Source organism: Cottoperca gobio, chromosome 6, assembly GCF_900634415.1.
Source record: "Cottoperca gobio chromosome 6, fCotGob3.1, whole genome shotgun sequence".
NCBI lineage: Eukaryota > Metazoa > Chordata > Actinopteri > Perciformes > Bovichtidae > Cottoperca > Cottoperca gobio.
The window spans coordinates 10,083,221-10,106,607 of NC_041360.1; the positions used below are offsets into that span (position 1 = coordinate 10,083,221).

The 23,387-nt window shown below is 44.2% G+C and overlaps 1 protein-coding gene across 6 annotated transcripts in view; it reads right to left on the reverse strand.

Annotated features, from left to right (window-relative positions):
- Positions 1–11,007: 11,007 nt before the first annotated feature.
- dusp8a (dual specificity phosphatase 8a) overlaps positions 11,008–23,387 on the reverse strand; it is a 42,910-nt gene continuing 30,530 nt past the window's right edge. For 3 of the 6 annotated variants that reach the window (XM_029433606.1, XM_029433609.1, XM_029433608.1), the window contains exons 4-7: positions 14,123–14,289; positions 13,850–14,009; positions 13,356–13,479; positions 11,797–13,012 (exon numbers count right to left, since the gene is read on the reverse strand). In XM_029433606.1, the coding sequence (XP_029289466.1) occupies positions 11,797–13,012; positions 13,356–13,479; positions 13,850–14,009; positions 14,123–14,289 (1,667 nt within the window). Of the gene's footprint in view, positions 13,013–13,355; positions 13,480–13,849; positions 14,010–14,122; positions 14,290–19,826; positions 20,719–23,387 lie in introns of those variants that run through there. The other 3 variants (XM_029433611.1, XM_029433610.1, XM_029433612.1) reach the window with 2 other exon arrangements.

Sequence of the window (23,387 nt, forward strand, 5' to 3'; positions counted from 1 at the left end):
TCGTCTCTGTGCCTTGCTCATGAGCAGCTGGTTGGCTCTATGGCTCTTTACCAATGCAAATGAGAAGCTATTGTCTCTCTTTTAGCCTATTATTTTGAACATAAGACATTTTTACAAAAAAGAAAAGCACAGGTATAAATAATAAAATTAATGTCAACTGAATTCCAATTAGCTGCTTCAGTTTCAGGGTCCTGTGTGCATGCTGGCTCGCTGTCATGGCTTACGGGGAATTGAACAGAGCCATTGTTTTACAGCCTAGTGCTGTTAACTTTGTACTTTTTGACCCCCACAGCTTATGACACACTCCCATTACCAAATTCATAACAGCACTGCAGCATGACGACACTGACCTCTGCTCAGTCTGCAATGACCTAAGTGGAGTCCAGCGAAGTCATATGTTTACCTCTCACAAGGATATGCCCTGCAAGGTGTTTTCAGAGGGCTGGCTGGTGCCAGAGATGTGCTCTGTGGGAAAATGAGCCAGGCTCTGGTCAGGTGCTTGTCTGAGTTAGCCAAGGTCACTTCCTGAAATATATCCACTCGTCAATACTGAGCCATCCAGGGGTCGATATGTTCCCATTCCACATCATCACAGTCGATGCATTACATGAGAGGGATCTACGTCAGTCCGTCCTGTACCCTATATAATTCTACAACAATTTAACAGCCCGTCAGTAGATATTATTGTTGTCAAACTTATTATATTCAAATTTAGGTGAGACTGATTGTTTCTTAAGTTTGGACAGTGTTTGTGTTGTTATGGATTGCATAATATATACCTTACCTTACGTACACCTTACAGTATAATTGCAATGTATTACAATATACCTTGTTCAAAGCTCAGGTGAACCCAACAACCTTAATAATGTCTTAATTACATCTAAGTGTCCCAATAAGATACATCTAGGAGCCAATAAGCATAATACCAGTGCCTCTAAACTGCAACTTTTGAATTATGTCATTATCACTCGTATTAATTACACCTTTGCTCTTCCTGCTATGACATACTAAAACGCCAAATGTTGACTCAAAGGTGATTTGATTTGTTTTGTTGTAATGATAACACAGTCTTTCAATGTCACTGTTGTAGGAACTTTCAGTGAAAGCCTTTTTTGACTTGTCATTGTATAAAAGCACAGGTGTTACTAATGACAAAATGACAATAACGACGTTCCATTCAAGTGTTCATGCCAGCCCTCGTTAATTTTATTATTCACACCTGTGCACCTGTTCCTACTAATGTCAGAAAGTCTTCTTTGAAAAAACTTTATAGAACAGTTATATGTGCACACACACACACACACACACACACACACACACACACACACACACACACACACACACACACACACACACACACACACACACACACACAGAATACCGATAGACCTGCCCAGTGCTGCCAGGGTGAATGAGGTACTGGCTGCCTGCCCCATGACTGATATCATTTATTCATAGCTGGCAACGGTAACTCAAAAAGCCATTAGGAGGCATTAAAACAGAGACACCTCACATTACTCCAGCATGAATAATAAATGTTTGATAGATACAATGAGGAGTGTGTACGCATGTGTGTTTGGTTGTCAACATAAATTTCACTGATGTGACATTTGTTTTGTATCTTTTAAAGGACTTGTTTTTTAATGTCCTCATAAAACTGAAAATATGTTTTGATTGGAAGTGTTGGTGGATCCCAAAATCAAAAACCAAAAAATACTCACGATCAAAGTGTTACCTTAATAAATGTGAGAATATGATAATAATATGATAATTAACTCCCAATTAGATATGTTCAAAAATAAAACACAAGTGCATTAAGCTAAGTAGCTCCATTTACACAGGACGATTTGTGTGTGTGTGTGTGTGTGTGTGTGTGTGTGTGTGTGTGTGTGTCATGTTTACTGTTGAGTCTGATCTCATCACTGATGGATTCATTTACAGTTTTGCAATGATGATCACATAATATAAGGTGCTGATAATGGCCACTTGCATGACTGGGTTTCATATTGTCGGCACCGCCAAGTCTGTGTCGATTCGGCATATAATGTGTGTGTGTGTGTTTGTTCCTGTGCTTGTGTCATTGCTGGCTCCACACTGACGGCTGATGTCTTGGCGTATGAGTCAGGTTCAGCCACATTACTCATGTCTGCGGACCTACCTAGCTCCAGCGCTTCCATCCTAGAGAGGAGGCGAGAGGTGGAGGAAACAAAGGGTGGCTTTGAAACTTCAGTGTTTGAAAAATAGGAAGCTTGTGGAGAGAAGGAGAGAGAAAGACATGTAACAGATTTAGGAAAAGAAGAGAAGTGAAACTAGAAGGATTGACAGGCCAAAGTCATTGAGTCCCCCTTTCAAAATGGGAAGTACACGAGATTTGGTGCATGCACAGTCTTGCCTGCAGACGCAAACCAACAACAGTATAGTCTGCGTTATAGTCAAAGCATCCTGTTTTAATGCAGTACAGTTTCCATGCACACGGTCATACAGCCCCCCTCCCTTTGTGTTTCAAGCACATCAGACATGAAGTCATTTTCTGCCAGAAGCAACTCAACAGAAATAGCTTGCATGTGGCTCTGAGGTCATGGGCAGAGAGAGGAGGAATGATAACAGAGCGGCAGCCACAGACACTGTGTGTCAGCAGCAAGCGGTCTGCTGTGTGTGAGACTCAGTCTTTGTCTCAGCAACATACAAGTCATCATGTGTTTGTGCTTCTTAAGCCAGTCCTCCTCAAACACCACATCTAATTATGGACCAGTGTTTACAGTGGAAATGGAATTTTTGTTTTACAAATAGGTCTGTTTTGAGGCATTGTAGTAAAAATACTTTGTTTTTGAATTTTAACATAACTAGCATTTACAATATAATTGCACTTGTAGTAGGAGTATAAAACAACACATAAAAAACAACACACACATTTTACAATTGATACAATTGTTTACAGATCCACTAGTTCAGACACTACAGTCTTCCTTAACATCCTAGATGCCAAGTATACACACAAAACAACATCATTTGTGATGTTAAAGTGAGACATAATCTGTTAAAATGTGGTTTATTGTCACAACATACATTTTATATACCAAACACAGTTTTTTTTATTGGTTTGTGGATACTTTATGTCCTCACAATTGGAATGATGCTTCCTCACACACAGTGATGCAATAGTTGTAGGCTTTCCCAGGGGACCTAAACACTGAAAAAGGGGCAGCGATGTTACTTAACCGTCTTGGTCTTTAAATGGTTGTACAACCTGAGGGGAAACTATTAACACCTACGCATGAGTCAAAGCCAAACCTGTGATTAGTCTAGTTTTCATACTGCCGTTGATCTCTCAGAGAGATGAGGCAGTGTCTGCCCTTGAGTCAGCAGCGCCATTTCCACCTGAAACACTGTCTTCTTCGGTGGTGGTCCGGGATGTGGTTTTGGAGGTGCAGACGCTGAGACATGGGATAGGCTGTGTGTTGCTGACTACAGAGGACAGGAACAGTGTGTGTGTGTGTGTGTGTGTGTGTGTGTGTGTGTGTGTGTGTGTGTGTGTGTGTGTGTTTGTTGACACATTGACAGGGTTTGGACCTGGGCAGAGAGTGCTGATGGGGCTGATGCTGGGAGAGAGAGAGAGAGAGAGAGAGAGAGAGTTTGTTCCACCATTAGAAAGACATAGAGAGATGTCAGCACCACCAGCTGCTTTAGTCAGCACTTTGAACATGCATACACACACACACATGCACGCAAACACTCATTGACAGTGAAGAGGTGCTGCCTCACTGTTACATACAGCACACAGAGAGGAGATGGAAATACTTTCCCTTTTTTTTTCTTTTTCTCTTTGTCCATTCATTTAGTTTCGTTGCTGCAAACAGAAGCTAAGCAAACTGATGAACATTCAATCTGCTGCTGCTGGCTCGACTGGTGGGACAAAAGTATCGATCGCCTCTCACCTTCCTGTCAGGGGACAAACTGAAGCTGCTGAGTTTGACCGGGAGCCAGCAGTAGGTGGCAGCAGTCAGTTACACAACACCTGCCTGAGTAATCAGAATCTGTCTACTTTTTGATGTCCGTGCACAAATCCGGCCACTTGATACTCAAATTGCCTCTATAGATTGAAATGATATTGAACCTTAAATCAACCAGATGGATCCCTGATTATTACTTAAACCTGTTTCTGTGAGCACTTTTGTTGTTGTTCATATCAAGGCTCCAGTCAGCACAGTGTGCCCCTCGCAGCCTTTCTTTGTTTTCCAGTCTAGACACCCCCTCTTGTCTCACTGGAACACTGCGGTGTGTAATACGCAGGTGGCCATGACAACGCTAACTGCATTAAGTTAGATTACCTGAGGCCTGCTGAGCCTCAGAGCCAGCCAGGGCTTCCTCCTCACCACAGGCCTCACACACACACACACACACACACACACACACACACACACACACACACACACACACACACACACACACACACACACACACACGTTGCTGCTGCAGAAAATGCACTAATGACCTGCCTGCCTTCATTTATTCAGCTCATTTCACTGCGGTGAGTTGTAATTCATGCTGAAATGAAGACGGACTCATGCATCGTGCTTATGACTGCACGAGGGCAGCAGCAGGAAGAGAATATTGGACACACATGTTTGTAACAAGGATGTTGTTGGCCTGGCACAGATGAGAGGGGAACTACCGCAGGCTGCCCGGCCTCCTCCAAGCTCACAGTGCTCAAGTTTTTTGACCTCTTGCGTGAGAGATAGATAGGAATAAGAGAGAGGATAGAGCCAGAGAGACAGACAGAGTGAAATATTAGAACAAGTAGGCTGCCAGACTGCAGGGTTATATAAGGACAAGAGTTTTCCATGGAAAAAAAAGGGCAAGAAATGCTGTTTGGAGTCAGCCATCCTTGGTGACGCGTGGAAAAGTGTGGAATGCTGTGCTGACGCAACTTTCGAGCAGCAAAAGCGTGTACTGAGTTGGGATGAAAGTGGGTGAAAAGGGATAGAGAGGAAGAGAGAGTGGGCATGTTCTGTGAAACTATGTGTGTCTGCGTGTGCACTTTGGATTTTTGAGCATAAGTGTGTGAGTGGAAAAGCGGAGAGAGAGTGCCGTAGCCTGCTGACGTAACACTTCCTAACTGTTTCCATATCGAAGGTCTGGCAGGCGCCAGGCAGCCCCTCAGCATGGATAAGTCTGGTACCCATCAGGCAATGTGAGAGAGAGAATACACACTCACACACACATGCAGCACACATTCATGCACACTCACATGTGTCACACTTTCAGTTCAATTTAAATGAACAACAATGGCGCAAAACACATGACCATTCATTCATTCATTCATATATACACAAATGCATCTACACATTCCAATTTTCTATGCAGAAACACACATATTCAAATACAGTTATGGAAACACTTATACACGCCTGCCACATCTATAGACACGCATACTGTATGGACAAGCAGCAAACAGTACATTCATACAAACATGCAGATAGGTGACAAATTAAAGAAAGAAACAGTCTAAAAGAACCGAGCGTAACGAGAAATTGCAGATTAAAACTGAAACAATTAATTGCTTAATTGAATAGTTGACCAACAAGGTTTTTTTATATTGGCAATAGGACTGGGCAGTACGGCCAAAATCCTCTATCTCGATATAGGTCATTTCATATCTCTAAAACAATAAAAAAATAAAAAAAGTTTATTTGAAATAACCACATGCTAAAGTATTTGTTTTTCCTGTGTGAAACATATACTTATATATGAAAAGTACTGAGAATTTTCTAACTTTAATTAACAACTTTAGTGCAAAGTTTTCGAGTGAAATTATAGAGAAAAAATAAATAAATATAGGCAAATATAAATCAAAAACAGCATTTTACCGGACAGCTGGCAGCCATTAAGAACAATAATAATTTATACATACACATCTTGATCTCAGTTCGCTCCTGCTTGACTCCCACGTGCAAGGATCAGTTCAGCTGCTGGTTTTTCGATATTGCGATATCACTGTACACTTACATGTGAACATCTCTTATGCATGCATAGAAAATACACATACAAATACGTATACGTACGATGCAGAGATTAAGTATTTTTGTAGGCCAACCTGGAAGTTAGCATCGCACTGGTTCCCTCGACAAAAGCCATTCGTTTCCATTCTTTTTTAAATTATTGCAGAAGATATGCTCTTTTGCAAACAAAAGTTTATGATATGTACATGTTTTGTTAGAGAGATAATCTCCACATATTAACACCACTTTTATGATTTTGGAAGCGTAAATGCAATCGGCAGAAGAAAAAAGCCAACGCTATAAATAAACTACGATCGCTTGACTTCAACATCACCCCCACTAAGCTAAAGTAGTCTCATTTAACAACTGCCTTTTTGAACTGACACTTCAAAATTCATGAATGGGGTATTTACTGACATATTTTATGTCGTAGAATAAACCCTTAAAACCATTTAAACTGTTCTATTCACCACAGACCTTATTTCTGCCATCCAACAAAAAAGGGAACCGGAAGTGCTCAAAGTCTATATCATTTTGGGGTTTTAGGTCTCATTCCTGCACCACTCCGTTTGCATTTGTTCTTGCTGACTGTCTGCCTTTAACCTTACCAAAATATATGTTTTAGTAAAGAAACATCATGTGAAGTAAAGAAGCAGTTAAGATATAAATGAAAACTAAACAAAAGTGATAACGACTCAAAGTTGCATCAGAAAGCTATTTCAGGCCAATGAAGGAGTTTACAGTACATTGGCAACAAGAAACCTGCATAAAAGTGCAGACTTCAGCACAGCGGAGGGGAGTCTGTCAACTGGCAGGTTACCCGAGATGCAGATCCATATAATTCAAGCTGAGGGCACCTTGAAAAACAAACACACACACACAGGAAGCATATTGTGAAAAGATTATCCGTTATGATCCTGGTGATAAATACAGACACCAACTCAGGCCTCATGTCGGAGAGAATGAAGTGAGAAAGTAGGATTTACTATGTATTCCATTACCGCACTGGTCTTGTGATGGGGAATTCCCATGATGGCAGTAACATAAAGACACACACACACACACACACACACACACACACACACACACACACACACACACACACACACACACACACACACACACACACACACACACACACACACACACACACACACACACACACACACACACACAGAGCAGAGAGACTCAGCTGGAGATGCTGGTAATGCCATTACCTCTGTCTGTATCTATTGGATTCAGTGAAACGTTCATTAAGACAGCATTGTGCTCTCTGAAAAAGGCCAAGGGCCATCTGATTTTGCATCCGCATGTGTGTGTGTGTGTGTGTGTGTGTGTGTGTGTGTGTGTGTGTGTGTTTTGAGAGGATTTGCTCCATCTTCTTTGCTGCTTCTCCTTACCTCACTAGTCAGTCCCAGAACACGCTGGTTGTTCTGGCTAGATTGAACCAAATAGTGGGGCTTTTGGGAAAAATGCTTTGTTTGCGGAGAGATGTTATTTGATTGTACGAGGTGTAATTCCGGCATGACATCATGAAACAAAAACTGCTTTTGTACTCAAACCCCCATTGAGGGGACTCGATGAATTGGCCCCCCACTGGATTTGGACACAGTTTTTTTGTAACATCGGTGTACTCTGTATCCTCTGGGTGCAAATACCTCTCTTTGTCTCACACACACACACACACACACACACACACACACACACACACACACACACACACACACACACACACACACACACACACACACACACACACACACACACCTCATTCTCTCATCCCCTGGAGGTAAGCACTGTTCAAACACACCACTTCATTGGCAAACACGGCTCCCTCACCAGCTGCCCTCCCACTCCCGTGCCCGCAGTTGGAATAAGGAAGAGGTGGAGCGGGCAAACATGGGGGTGAAGACCTGAAAACCAGTTGCGTGTGTGTGTGTGTGTGTGTGGTTGCCGTGAGAAGAGCAAGCAGAGGGATAATACCAGACATTGAGTCAATCTGAGAGAAGACAGGGAACAACAGGGTGACGTTGCTTAGAGGTGTGGCTAACAGGTTGCTTTTCTATTCTCAGACACACACATACTATATTCTATTATATACAGTATATGTAAAGGTGTGCCTCGGGTCTCTCTTTCTCTCTCTCTTGTGGGACTGTATCATTGAAGGAGGCACAGACCAGTTGCCAACCTGCGGTGTACCTGCATATTTCCTCTGTTAGCTAGTAGTGAGCTAACACTGAAACCTTTGTATTTCAGTTTTTTTAGCTTCTGAATCCTTATTAACAGCCAACATTCACTTTTGGGTGTAGAACACTTTCAGTGACTCTGTCACTAAGGTAAAAGGGAAGAAGGAATTAATGCAACCAAGGAATCATACATACAAATTTGAGGTAGTTGACTACAATTTCATTGTTATGTACTCCAATATCTTTCAGAGGAAAATGTTGTTCTTTTTTTCTATCTGTACAGTAAATATAAAGCTATAGCCAGCAGCATGTTAGCTTAGCTTAGCTTAAAGACTGGAAACAAGGAAGCTGCTGGCCTGGCTCTTCCCAGCCCCCCGTAAATCTTTTTTTTTTACACTTTGTTCAGAATAAACATACAACATATAATATGTTCATTGGTGAGCTACAGAGGTGATGGTAGGCAGACTTTGTTACTTTTGGATGGACACGACAGAGCTAGGCTAACATTAGCTGTATCTCCGTCTCAAGTGTTTTAGCTAAACTAAACTAAGCTAACCTTGTCCTGGTTGTAGCCTCATATTTAAGTACATTTAACTGATGATACTTTTGTACTTTTACTACAAAGTAGGGTGTAATTTTCAGGGCTTTTACTTACTTTTACTTACATTTTTTATATTGTGGTACCACTACATTTACTGTGAACATTTGTGTTCAATGTCTTCCAATCTTATTACATTATAAGCAATAATTTGGTGCAAACTTCATAATACGGCTGACATTACTTTCTAGAAAGTTATTTTGAACACATCTATTTAATAATTCACCATTTAGAAGCTGTCTGAAAAAAATCAATCAATGAAGCCGTGTTGTGTGGTGAGAGTGGAGTTGGTTAAACAGAAAATCAATAACAAGACTCCAGGACTCGGAATGTCGTAATGTGTTGTTTGTCTGTTTGGTGGGATTCCCTTCCCGGTCCCGTTCAGCCCCCATGCAAGCACACAAGAAGAAGAAGAAGAAGAAGAAGAAGAAGAAGAAGAAGAAGAAGCGGAGAACAGTTTGTATTTTGTCATGTCTGTATTTTTGTCTCATTTTCACAAAACATGTACAGGGGAAGGAAAAGCCTTTCAATAGAACCTGAGGTATTTTTGCGTCAAGCAGCCTAAGGTATCAGGATTTTCTTTTAAAAACTCATCTAAATTCATCAGTGTTCATAGATGAGTTGCTATTTACACAACATAATAATAATAATAATAATAATAATAATAATAATAATAATAATAATATTTCGATAACAACAATTTTAGCAAATGGGACAGCCTGCATCATCTTTGTTACACGTCATAAATAATTCTAACAACATTTCTTAAAAATATAGGAAGGAGGGTGAGGATAGGAGAGGTTGCTTGAGCCTCGGGGGAACAGATGAATCTATCTGAACTTACTGTAGCTGCAGCAGTCAAAGGTCAGAGATCACCAGAGAGAAAAGCTAATCAAGGGTCAAAGGAAAAATAACACATTTTATATTATAAATAAATAACCATCTCGCACCAGGAGAGCAACGTTTTCATTTGTTTCACCTCAAGATATGAAAATCTGCTTTTTTTTCTTTCCGTTTTGTTACGCTGTTTTTAATCAGAGCTTTGGAAAATAAGAAATAAGAGCAAAAAAAGACAGAAAGTGAGAGAGGGAGAAAGCGAGGGAGCTTTACGGACATGAATTGTGCTGATGTACCAGCAGCTGTGTACCCTGTGCCGGGCTTGGCTCACTGAAAGATCCCCTGAGAATGAACAAAAGGGTGTGTGTAGGGCCTATATGCTTTACATGTGTGAAAATATGTGTAAGTGCATACCGTATAGGGCGTCTTTGTTGGTTTCAACTTTGGTGGGACGCGCTATGATGATGACAAACTGGTGCTGGCTCGGAGAGGATACTCAGAGGGGGTCAATAAATCTCAAACTTGTAAAAGAGTGTGCGCTTGTTTGCATATAGTTGTTGTTATGCAAGAACTCATGCCACTGGCAGAAAATGTTTCGCTGTATATGAGCGACCAGAGTGTGTGCAACTACTTTGTCTTCCTCTGCATACAGTGAAACAAACATTGTTTTTTAGCTTAAACCCTCGATTGTGATAAATCCATGAATAGATCATAGATCCTGTTCCACTGGGATGTCTGTACCACCCTTGAATATAAAACAGAGGCTCTATATTTGCATCAAAACTCAGAACTTGGCTTCGGAGGATCTTGCTGCCGTGGGTATGAGGGGTAACTGAACTTGGTTATCAGAAAGCATAAAAGTGCATTTCAAAGTCATACATCACTCTCCCCAAAGAAGGAACACAGCACATATTGCTTGCTTGAATTTGTTGAATGTGTGTATTTGTTTGAGTGTGTGTTCATAAATACCATACAGAAAATAATTAATAATAATAATAACAATAATAATTCAACAAAAGAAAAAAGAAATAAATCCACAAAACATTATATTATTTCTCATTACCAGAATGAACCAATACAATAAATTAAAAGTATAACTGAACAAAAAGTCCATTAGAAGTCCATTAAAATTGCTATATATATTCATATTGTATATATAGTATTTGTCTGTCTGTAGTCAGCCTTTCTGGTGCATGCTCAGTGGTGACCATAGATAGGTGACTGGGAGCAGTGGGAGGGGGTCTATAAAGGAGCTGAAGGGCCATTAAAGAGAACCCTCGCAACCATCCCGAAACCTCAGTCCCATCACACTGTTAACACTGGAAACAAGGGAGCCAAAGTCAGGAAAGACACACTGTGCTTTAAGGGGGGGGGGGGGGGGGGGGGGAAACACTGCCCGTCGCTTACGGGCCTTCAAAAGTCTTTTTAACAACAAAATGAGGATCCTTTGGGATATAGTACCGCCATTATATTTAGTCCTTGGGATCTCTCTGCCTTGTGCTGTGGTGATGTGAGGAGACGGTGCTGTTATGGAGTCTGTTATTGTTGTCTGATGTTGCTATGCAGAGTTTGTAGCAGGCAGAGCCACTGGGAAGAGGCAAACGGGGGGGGCAACGTAGCCGTGCGAGGTTCTGAGGCTTTCTGACACTGGGGTGAAGCTTTGGGAGGAAACATGGGGCTTGGTTCAAATCACAAGCTATACACCCACTGAAGTACACTACATTTGACCGCAGGCAAGCAGTTTGTGTCCAAACTCTGTCAAAATAGGGATATTCTATATAGTAAGGATGCAACATGACACTTGTCCTGGGTCGTTCCTTGTTATCTGTTACAGAGCTCAGAAAAATTAAGAGTTTCAGTACCTACAGTCACCCCCTTTACCCCACCTTCCCCAGACTTTTATTTAGAATTGTATGAGAGTTCAGGATGGCTAAGCACCACATCACAGGCTCTTGTCTCTCCAGGCGCAAATGCTACTTCACTTGCTAACCTTTTCACATTAACTCTCTTCTTGTGTATCTATTTTTCCTTCTCTCGGTTGGAGTCTTTAACATTGTCTGAGGGGAGCACAAAAAAAAGCTTATTCTGCTCCCAGTCATATGTCCTCCTCTTGCACTCCCTCTAACCAGGTCTATTTATAACCGCAAGAGACAGCCCTGATCATGTCCATTATCTGTCAGGATACCTCGATGATCTCCATGCTCCCAGAGAAGCTCGACTGCTTCCCGATCTTCCCCAATTCTTCTCGGGATCGCGTCTCGGAGATGCCCTCCTCGAACTCCATCTGACAGCTGCGCCGCTTGAACTGCTTCTCTGACGCAGGCCCGCTGTTGTTCGCCGACGTAGTGTCCCGGTGATCTTTCTGTGTCTGCGGTGCTGAGGACTTCTCCCTCTGGGATTTGTCTCGTAACCGCACACCTTCGCTGCACCCAAACGCCACGTACGCCGAGCTGCTCCCGAACCTCACCGACGACTCCTCTCCCCCTCCATCCCCTCCTCCTCCCAACTCCATCTCTCCCTCACCGCCCTCCACTGCTCCAAAGTGCCAGGGGGCATCTTTGGTGGGGGTGACAGGAGTGACGGGAGTGGTGGCCTGGACAGTGTCTCTGTGTTTGGTCCACATGGCCCCAGAGCCCACGGTGGGCTGGGAGGGTAGTGACAGGAGCAGGGACCCCTTTAGGTTCTCGTCCATGCTGGGGCTCTTGTGGTCCAGCGGCAGGCTGAGGGACTGTGGAGGTTGGTGTGGTTGGGAGTGGACTGGGGAACTGCCGGAGCAATGCTTGGGTTTCCTCCTGGGTCTGGATGAGGAAGAACCAGACCGATGGACTCCTTCACTTCCTCTGAGCCCCAAACCTCCAATGCTGCCCCCGCTGCCTGGTGAGGGGAACGGTGAATCGGCGGAGCTGGGGCTGTCTAGGACGGGAGACTGGGAGCAGACACCATTGGAGGTGCCTGTTCCGGGGCTGTCGAGCTTGCACAGCTTGGGGACGTCTTCAGAGTGTGTGGGTGCCAGGCTGGGACAGGGGGGACTGTTAGGGGAGTAGACTGACTTAATGTCCAGGGAGAAGGAGCGTTTAAGCCGGTTAGTGTCCATGATCCTCTCTGCGGAGAGGTGTAGGCCGTGGAAGCCTTGCTGCAGGGAGGTGGGTGACGGCAGCTTGGGTTCTGGTGGGAGGTGTAGGTCTGCCACAGATGAGTCATAGTTGCTGTGGTGACCATTCATCTCAAAACCGCCATTAACCTCTGAGCATTGCTTAGCATTGTTTTCGGAGATCTTGTCATCAGAGGTTGAAGATAAAGCTTGCAGTAACCGCAGGCCCTTCTCAAACTCCAGAAGCTGCCCCAGGAAGTTGAAGTTGGGGGATATGGACGGTCTTCGGTCCTTTACAAACCTGCCAGGAGGAAAAGAGTTGGAACATATTAGTCACAGGAAAGTAGTTTTAACAAGGCCACTCTTTTCAACACTATCAGTGGCCAAGGTTTTGACAGTAGGGTGTGAACAGTTTTACTTATGAACAATACATAATCATGTGCCAGTGTTGTCCAGACAAGGCAAAGCAAAGCCTTTTGTATACACACTGTTTCCTGGCAGGCATCTAACAATTTAATTTTCACAACAGGAGGGGGCGGGGGTTGTTGAGAAAATCGTCTAGCATTACTTTCAACAGTGAGTTGTCTTTTTACTGGGGCTGACACCTTAGCTCAGCTGGTGGTGGGTGGGAGGACCAAGCGTACCTGTAGGCATCATCTGATGACAAGCCCATTGTCTTCATGATGTATGCAATGGCGATGGTTGCTGAACGCGAGATTCCAGCCAGGCAGTGCACAATGACTCTGCAGTTTGACACCTTAGCTTTGTCTGTTGGAGTGGGGGGGGGGGAAGGGGGGGAGACAAACAGGTATGAATACACATGTTTCAGTGTCTGGAAAAAATCAGCGTCTATTAAAAGCAAACTGACATTTCCTGGAAGGGTACAGGGGGTCCTGAACGTAAATATTATACCTGCCGCTATTGATACCTAAATCTGCACGTGAACATTTATTAACTGTGACAAAGTGCGGATATGTATATTGTATTGAATATCATGGCATTTTTCAACTCAAAACTTGAAGATGAATTCACTTCCTTATAAAGACACTTTCCTCAGTGGCTATTTTGCTTTGTACTGCTAATCTTCACCTTTAATCTAGACACATTATGGTTTGTATTACATTTCCCCTTCTATTACCTATGAATTCATTAGTTTTGTCCAACCAGGGAAGCAATTTCTCGCAGTAGTTGTCGTTAACTGGGATGCGCATGAAGTTGCTCTCGCTGATAAAGTCTGGCTTGGGGCAGGTGTTGCTGGCATTCAGTACATAGGTGATACCATTCTGAGCCATCAGATCCTGCAGAGATAAAACAAGTTCAACGTCATGTTTTGTTGCCAGTAACAATAACAAGTTAGTTATCTTTCAATGACAGTGAAGAAATTAGTGTAAAGACGCAAACTAAATTCTACCTTGTTGAGGACGTCCTTCTGTGAGCCCAGGTAGAGGTGTGGCAGGATGCGAGTGGGCCCTACATTAGCCACAGGCATGCAAGGCTGGGACAAGCTCATAGGTAGAGCAGTGGCAGGTTTCCCTTCACACAGGCCGGGGAAACAGGAGGAGAAAGCAGCAAAACCTCCTGCAGAGAAAGAAGAGAAGGAGAGAACCGGTTAGGTAAACTAATTTTTCGCAGAGCAGTTACACAACACACTGGGAAACTCTGCAAAGACTCCCATGAATGAACTCAATAAGAACATTGCACCACTATTAGCAGAGCAAACAGACGCTCTGTAGGCTTTTCAGAGGTGAATCTGGGCTACAATGTCTGGGTCTTGCTTAGTGCAACAGGAGCAAAGAAGAGGCTCTCTGTGCTTCTGTGTGCGAGTTAGGTTAACTGCTGGGCGGCCAGGAATGTGTGTGCCTGGCCCTTTAAGAGGCAGGCGGCTCCACTTTTGACATATGTGTATATGTGTGTATGTGTGTGTGTGTGTGTGTGTGTGTGTGGCTCTGTTTCCTGCATGAGCTCATGTCCTGTAGCAGAGCATTGCGTCAGGCTGGGGGAATGAGAGAGGCCACAGGTGCAGGGTCAGGACAGAGGCCCAGTAACATCCCCCCGACAACCGCACAGCACACTCACACACACGGTCATACATATGCACATGTTAACAAGATGATACTCTCCAAGAAGATACAATCTTGACATGAAAAGACATGATCACATAATCTCAACATATGCTCAATATTCACTCTCACTGTCTGTAATTCTGTCCACACACACCACATAGGCACTGCTCGCGCCCACTCCTGCACACACATAAACAAATACCTACACTCATCATTACGCTGCAGTACCGCGGTTGTATAACTACAGGGTGGGGGCCAACGAGAGGAGGTGGGGGCAAAGTCTGTTTGTGTGTGCGTGTTGAGGAGTGGGTAATGACCTCGCTGAGGAGTGTGTAGAAGGGAGGGGAGTGCTTCAAGGAAACCCTGAGCCCGAGAAAGGAGATTAGAACCTAATCTAGGTTCAGCCGTAGCAAGCACACACACGCGCAAGCACACGCACGCGCAAGCACACGCACACGCACACAGCACACACACACACAGAGTGAGAGTGAGTGAGACATGACATCACTGTTCTAAAGTAGCACACACAGCACAGCACAGGCAGGACATTGCCTTCCGTTGTAACACACACCCAGCTGCACTACTTATGTAGCGACGTCTAGCTGATACACACACATAGAGCACACAGTGACAGCAGCATGCATTCAACAGATATGAGACCTAAAAAGCTGCACAATTAAGGTTGTGCAACATGTTCAGTAGCTTTGGTATTTTGCACTACATCACAACAGCTTCTGAAGCTGGGTGCATCCTAATGACCCAGAGCTATTCTAGGTGCACTGTCCCTTTAAGAGCAACGTGAAGAAGGGTTGTCTGTTTCCAGCTATTAATGGCAACCAGTGGAGCAATGACATCAGCGCTCCACATGGGGGGGGGGGGGGGGGGGGGGGGGGGGGTGTTAGATGCATAGATGTAGAAAGAGTGATCAGATAAATAAGTTAGAGGAAGGAAATCTTAATGCAAAGAAGGAGAGGCTGAGCGCTGCGTCTCTAGCATGTGTGTATGATCTAACCTTTTTTGGCCCCTTTAGAGTATACTAAACAGCCATTTGTAGTTCACAGTTTTGCTTTAGACTGTGCTGGCATTGTACAATTTCCACCCGAGCCTCTTTCTAGTGATCCTATGGGCGGTGCTACAGTGTCAGTAATTGATAAAACAGAGGGAGGAAGGGTAGTTCTCTGAAGGGTTTCTTCCTGGTTTCTCTGTTCCCAAGCTGCTAGTGTGGATCCTGTGCACACTCACACACACAAGCAGGCAAAGAAAATAAATGGTGCTACATATAGCTCCGAACAGGAGGCATATATACTGTATCAGTGTGAGGAAGCGATATGTTCCTGGAGACTAAATCAACAGGAAAAGCCTGACGTTACACAGCAACCATTTTCCTTTCTATGTGAGGACATTGTTGGGGGGTTGTTAAAATGACCGAAGACAGGAAGTTCCACAGTGGAGACAGTGTTTGTGTGTGTTTAAAAGTGAAGAGAAAGTGGGTTTGTGGGAAGTGAACACATGAATGAAAATACTCTCACCCTTTGATCATTTGTTTGTCTGGATTAAAAATGACAGCCATGATTACCGTAGCTGACATCATCTCGTGTTAAATAAAGCATCAAAACAGCAGGAAGACAGGCGAGCCAGTGTATGACTGGGAGAGTGAGTAAAGGGTTACTGGCATGAGGGGTGACGGAAGTCAGAGATAAGAGAGCAGGACTGTGTGCCTGCCTGCTTTCTTTAAAAAGCCATTACATTACAATGACATGACGTCAACACAATTACAAACACCTTCCTTGCAGTCAAAGCTTTACACGGACATTAGTCACACAGGAGATAGTGTGTTATTATCAACTTGTCTCCTGACCCCCAATCTACTTAAGGTTGCCATGACAGCGAGGAAGAGCAGTGATGTTGATGACAGTAGGCTCATCGTGTCCCCCTGAGTGCTGTCAGGAATAAAACGCACTCACACTGAGTGTCCAAAGGGCAGAAAAACACACAGACACACACACAACAGCGAGCACCAAATAACCCAAAGAGACATGGCCTCACATTCTCCACAAGACAACGATGACACATCCGTCCATTCCAATCAAAGCACACACATAAACACACTGTACACTCACACTGAGGTCACCGAAAATACCCTGTGACACACACACCAGCCCAGCTGTCCATGAAGATGACCTCAGAAAGTCAACTGGGAGAGATGAGTTCACCTTCAGCGCAGCATGATAATCAGCAGAGACAAACACACTGCTACATTAAACTCGAGAGATAAAGCTAAGTGGCTGGACAAGTCAAGGTAATGTATCATGCTTCCTGCTCTTCTATCCTACTCTACAGTTTCATTCGAAAATACACTGAAATATAAAAGATTCTGCTGCACAGGAATTTCCAGTCACATGCTGAAGTCATGATCTTGTGCCACACAGAAATACTATTCAAACTTGTATTTTTAGGTTTCAAGTTCACGTTTTGCACAGCGCTACGTCATGTAGCACTTCTGGAAAATGTACTTGGAGAGGATGTGACTAACCCAATTTTGAACACTCCGAGAAAAAAAAAAAGAGAAAAAATGTTTGGGTAGAAAGAAAACACACAACAACCCGGGAAAGAGGGCACTGTGTCGCCATCTGCAATGCTAGCCAGCGCTGACTTCCTTTTTCCGTTTTCCTCTGCCCACTTCATCATTTATGCAACTGCTTATTTTCCTCTCTTGCCCTGTCAGAGCCGAGCACTCAGGCCTCCTTTGTTTGCTGGTTCCCCCTCCTCATCAGTCTTTTCCTACAACTAAATATTAACATTTCAATTTAAGAGTGTGGGTTATTACCCCACATACATGAAAAGTGTGTGTTTGGTAAAAGATATATGGATCAAATTCTGAGTTTTTTGGGGTTGTGCGGCTGAGTAAATCGATGCTGAAAGACGAATGGAAGTGCAATCCCGGAGATATTGAACGAACGAATGGCACACAGCACCTGCTTGGCTGTTATCGTTAATGGGAGCTGTGCTGTTACATCACTGCTGTTGGTACAATTGACTGCCTCGTCAATACAAGCTCACCCCCTCCCTCTCTGCTCTGTGTGTTTCAGTCTCTGTGTAGCTTTCAGTTGCCCTCTTTAACTCGTCTGTTAATGGAGAGGGGGGACGGACACAAGGCACACACACACACACACACACACACACACACACACACACACACACACACACACACACACACACACACACACACACCACACACACACACACACACACACACACACACACACACACACACACACACACACACACACACACACACACCCCTCCGCAGCTTGGGGGCATTGATCTGCCTGAATGAGTCCCCTGCACCCCTACATCCCTACATCCCTCCATCCCTTGCTCTTCTCTGTAGTTCATATCGGGGAGACATGACGCCATCCTCTGTGCCCCTCCAGCTGTCCCCTCCACTATGAGGGGACATTAGCATCTCAATGTGACCCCCCCCCCCCCCCCCCAACATGACATCATTGCACACATGTCCCACTCAGCTCCACAAAGCCTGGAGAAGCGATGTGAGTGTGTGTGTTAGAGGAGGGTAGAGTCTGTCAGAAATGTCTAGATCGACAGACCAAAGATGAGGTAGTGGGATGATGTCATCACTTTTCGCGCAGGGCGTCAGGTTGAAGTTGGTGGGGAATGACTGTATGATTAACATGTTATCCTGGCTGTAAACTGTTTATTGTTCCTCTATCTTAGACAGATAGCGGGGGTATGTCACTTTGATCAACTGCTCTTTCAGCAGTACCGTGGTATTGCAATACAGGACTATAAACCCTCCTTCTAATTCATCCTGCATTCACAAGTCTATTTCAACAGAAGTGTGATGAAGAGCCTCAAAATAACCCGTGACAGACACAATTCTATTTTCACCTGCTGATGGCAAACGTGTGAGTTAATTTTTTGCTAGCATTCTCTGAGCTAATGAGTTTGGCACTTCCAACTGCAAAGCCTTGCTGATACTGGACTGTACGTGCACACACACACAAAGAAACACACATATCAATGTGAAGTTTGGCAGGTGTGGAGGGCTGATGTGCAAACTGTTTTGAACCGCCTTTCTGATATGCATATCGTCTCTATTTGCATACAAACTTTACACCCATATTCTCATACATTTATGATCCCAAAAGATCTAACTATAGACGCATTAGCATTGTAATGACTGGATATATATGTTGTGCAATATGCATGAAAGGTGCTGGTATATTAAAATAATTTTTCTCCACCGCACCACAGCTCTGCATTGCCTCAGAGCTCTGTGTGAAAGGTGTTATGTTAAACACCTGCAGTGCACACTGCACACATATTGATAACATGATCTCCACAAGACACCATTCTGCAGAGGGAGAGAGTGAGCAGGAGCAAGATAAAAGCCAAGAGCAGAGGAGAAGAAAGAGAAAAAGAAAGAGCCTTTGTGATAGTTTTACATCTCAATGACCACAGGCTGAGAGAGCATGAGCACTATGTCATACCGCGGGTCATGGCTCTCATTGCCCCCCACCCTCCCCTTTTTCTCTTCTCTCCTTCCTCTTCATCGCTTCTTTTCTTCATAATGTCCTTAATCCTCCTTTTTTCTATTCTTTCTCTCTAAACACATTAACTGCACAAACAAAAAGGTGGGAAAACAGTTAGCGGGTTTGGAGATGTATAGCAGTATTGATCTAGTACATGTCCTTAAAATTTGATTCACATCCATCTTTGCTTTGCGGCACGCCTGGACTAGAATACCTCAATACCTGAGAGCCTACTGTGCCTTTGTACTCATCTGCAGTGCACAAACTGCTATCAGGGGCTTTCCCCTCAGATACACCTTCAACTGTATACAGCAGTGGTACATTTTACAGCCAAATCCCCAGCAGCTGCTGTGTTTATATGATATGAAATCATACTCTTTCCACGTTCACTGTGTATGGTAGCTCTGTGCACATGCACACGCGCACACGCACACGCACACACACACGCACACACACACACACACCACTTTTCTTGTTCTGAATCCAGGTGGATACACACCTCGTAGCTCTCTCCCTTCCTTCATACGGCGGACCCTGATCTTCAGCCTCATGTCTGTGTCCTGCAGGTTCGGCCAAAAACAGTCCTCTGCTGGGGCAATCACCACATCCAGAGGCATTCCCCAGAATACACTCAACTGGAATGGAAATGTTCTGGCACCCCCTCCTTCGGGGATGGAGCGAGCCCTCGCCACGCAATTTCTTTTCAGAACAAACAAACACAAGTGTTCCCCTTAGAGGGCTGATTGAGGGGAGCCCACAGTCTGAGTGAAAGAATCCTAAGTAGTCAAAACTCCTTCTAGTGCTCAAGTCCACTCTGGTCAAGTCAGCTGTTCCAGTGTCCAGGTGGTGACCCTCTGAGAACAGACAACAAAAAAACAGTCCAAAATGTCTGTGGACACGCTCCTCAAGTCCACCTACTGTATGGCCAAAATTCCATGCAGTGACCACAAAAATTCCTAAAATGCGTCAAAATTCAGCTATTCTGTGGTTTTGTGAAGAATGGACGCCGCATAGAGAGCAAGAGGAAAAACAAAAGTGAGTAGTCTGTATTGTCTGTACGTATAAGCCAGCTGTAATGTGCCTGCAGCTGGTTTACATAGCGTCTGTGTGTCTCTCTGAGCGCTCTCTCTGTCTCTGTGAGTCCACAGCCAGAAGAGCAGCCCACTATTGTTGTGCTGCTCCACTCTCCCTGTCTCTCATTCGCTGGCTTATACTCCTCCTCTCTCTCTCTCTCTCTCTCTCTCTCTCTCTCTCTCTCTCTCTCTCTCTCTCTCTCTCTCTCTCTCTCTCTCTCTCTCTCTCTGTCTCTCTCTGCTCTCTCTCTGTCTCTCTCTCTCTCTCTCTCTCTCTCTCTCTCGCTCTCTCGCTCTCTCAGCAAGGAGGATGACGACAGAGCTGCACTCTCTCCTCGAGCTCTGGGGGTGAATGAGCTCACTTGCCGTGAGCTCAGACTCTACCCTCCTTCCCTCCTCTTCCCCCTCCTCTTCCTTCTCCTCTGCTACCTCCCTTACACCCTCCCCCTCCTGTGGAGCCAGCGCTCTGTCATAGCTAATGTGTAAGGCATGTAACCACATTCCTTACTCACCCAACAAATATGCAGCCACCTCAGGGGCCTAGCTGGATGGAGGCTATAAGGCTGTTTAGCATATACACACTGCTACGACATAGTATCCGTGTTGTTGACTACAGGGAAGAAAGGGAAATGCTTGTGTTGATGTGCATGACAATATGCTTCTTGTTGAGGGTTTGTAAACTTGACAAATCAATAATAAAATGAGGTGCAAATGTATGCTTTTCATATTCAGATTTTCATATTCAATTAATATTAAATACCGAACAAGATTATGCACCTTTAATAAAGCTTTAACAGTAAGAAGAGGCTGAATACCTACATTAGGTTGATTGCCTTAAATGTACTGTAGCTTCGAAGCACATTACACTTACTGCAGAGTGGGGATTAGGACTGTCAGTGTGTTGAACGCTGATTTGTCTCTGAAGGTGAGGGAATGTGTGTGACTTCACCATGTTTCCTGCGCTGGTTCATGTCTAACGTGCCTGTCTTTGGACACTGTGTTCTCATGTTTGGGGATGAAAGGAGAGGAGAGCAGGGAGAAAGTGAAGCTGTGGAGGAGAGAGGAGTAAGAAAAGCAGACAAAAGAGGACGGGAAGACAAGAGGTGATGAGAAGACCAAACAAGCTTGTGGTCGGCATCCATCATCCCATTTGACAGGCCACAGACTTCTGGTACTTTACTATGGAATGATAAACATGTAGGCCACAAGTCCAGTTATGGAAACAAAGAAGCACAGGATTTAACACACCCGCTGGAGAAGACTGAATGTTAACTGAAACTTAACTAATTATCATGCAAATACAGCTATTTTAAATACAAAAACGTTAACATTGGTTTGTATAACTGATCAATTTAACATAGCGGTTCTTTCTAGCTGCCATTTTAGGTAATTCAACTTCTTGCTGGTAGTACATAGCATAGATTCTTTAAGACAGCACCTGCCATGAGAGTGTCAGTCAGATGTCCTTTCTGACCGTCTGTTCAGTCTCTGATTACATTCAAACCGGGTCAGATGGGCTTCAAGTGCATTAAGTCATCCCCACAGTGAGACGCGCAAAAAATAAGCAAATAAGCTTATACAAGATGTCTAGTTAGGGGGCCAGCTGCATGCTTACTGGCTGACTTCATCTCATCACTGCAAACCCCTGAATGATCACAGAAGGGTGAGAACAGCCTTACGTCACCCTATGTTCAACAGCGGGTCACCGAGAGACGGAGCGGGAGAAGAAATAGGTCACTTGGTGATGATGAGCTTTGTGAAAAATGCAGACATTGGTTTAGGGAGGATGTCGAACCAAGAAATGGACACACAGACTGTTAGTCATCTGCAGCTTGTTGGAGCCAGTGTTGCACTCCACAGTGGTCAACTAGTGTCACTACACTTCAAACACACCGATCATCACCCCAGTTTGAATCCACACCTCAAATTTGGTTGTTCTGTCTGTGTGGATCGAAGCCGTAAAAACAGCTTTAAAACACACAACACCTGCGCAAGCACAGTGGTGGAAGCCAACAGCAACAACACAAAGCAGCCGCTGGTGTTTAAAGGACCAAAGTAATGCTAAAGATCTTTTGAGTTCCTAAAGCAAACACGATGCCCTCACTTTCTTTACACCCATCTCCTCCTCCTCTTCCAGTCCTCAGCAGGGTAACAAGGCTCAGAATAGTAGGCGTGTTAATTAGAGGATTACAGCCAAGACGCTATAAATGACATCCAGGCCTTTTTTATTGACTGCACATGTGTGCCCTGCTGCGACAGAAATAGGTAGGATGGTCACTCCGGACACCCCCCACCCCCCCTCCACTGACATCTCTTTGATTTAGAGCGTGCTTTTATGGTAGAGGGCTAGTTACTGGGACAACGCACAGTTTACACAGAGACCAGCCAAAACAGACAGCGGGAGAGAAGTGGAGATGAGTATAAGATAGCGCTGTAAGACGGAAAGACAATGTGTGTAAAGGCCAAAGGGGCCTAGAAGGCCAGAATACAACATGGCGTAGACTCTCCCCTGGAAGCCACAAGTTGTGTTTTGAATGGTGCAAACAGTAATGGATGTACACGCAATATGTGTTAAGACTGTTCGATGTTAGATATGTTATCTGCACCTGACTAATCTAGAGTATGTATACAAATATATCATGTACTGAAGTAATGACAGGTGCGACCTGGAAGTTGCTTTCTATCTTCTCTCTGATCCGTTGTCTTTACTCTAAACACTTGTACAGTTTGCCTGCCCTCACTCAGTATACTTAACATTTACTCAATATAGGTTTTGTACATTATGAACTTAAACCTGCAGTGCAGAACTTTTGTCTCCCCCTCTGGCAGCGACGGTAATTACATCAACTGTCAACGCGTACTTATGACGTATGCCTGAAGGTGAGCTCTCCCCCACCCCCAGGTGCGCTCTCTTCAAGAAAAGGGCCAAGATCCGTGTTTTTCCTCGCCGTCAATTGCTTTCGTTTTTTAAAAACTTTAATCCTTTT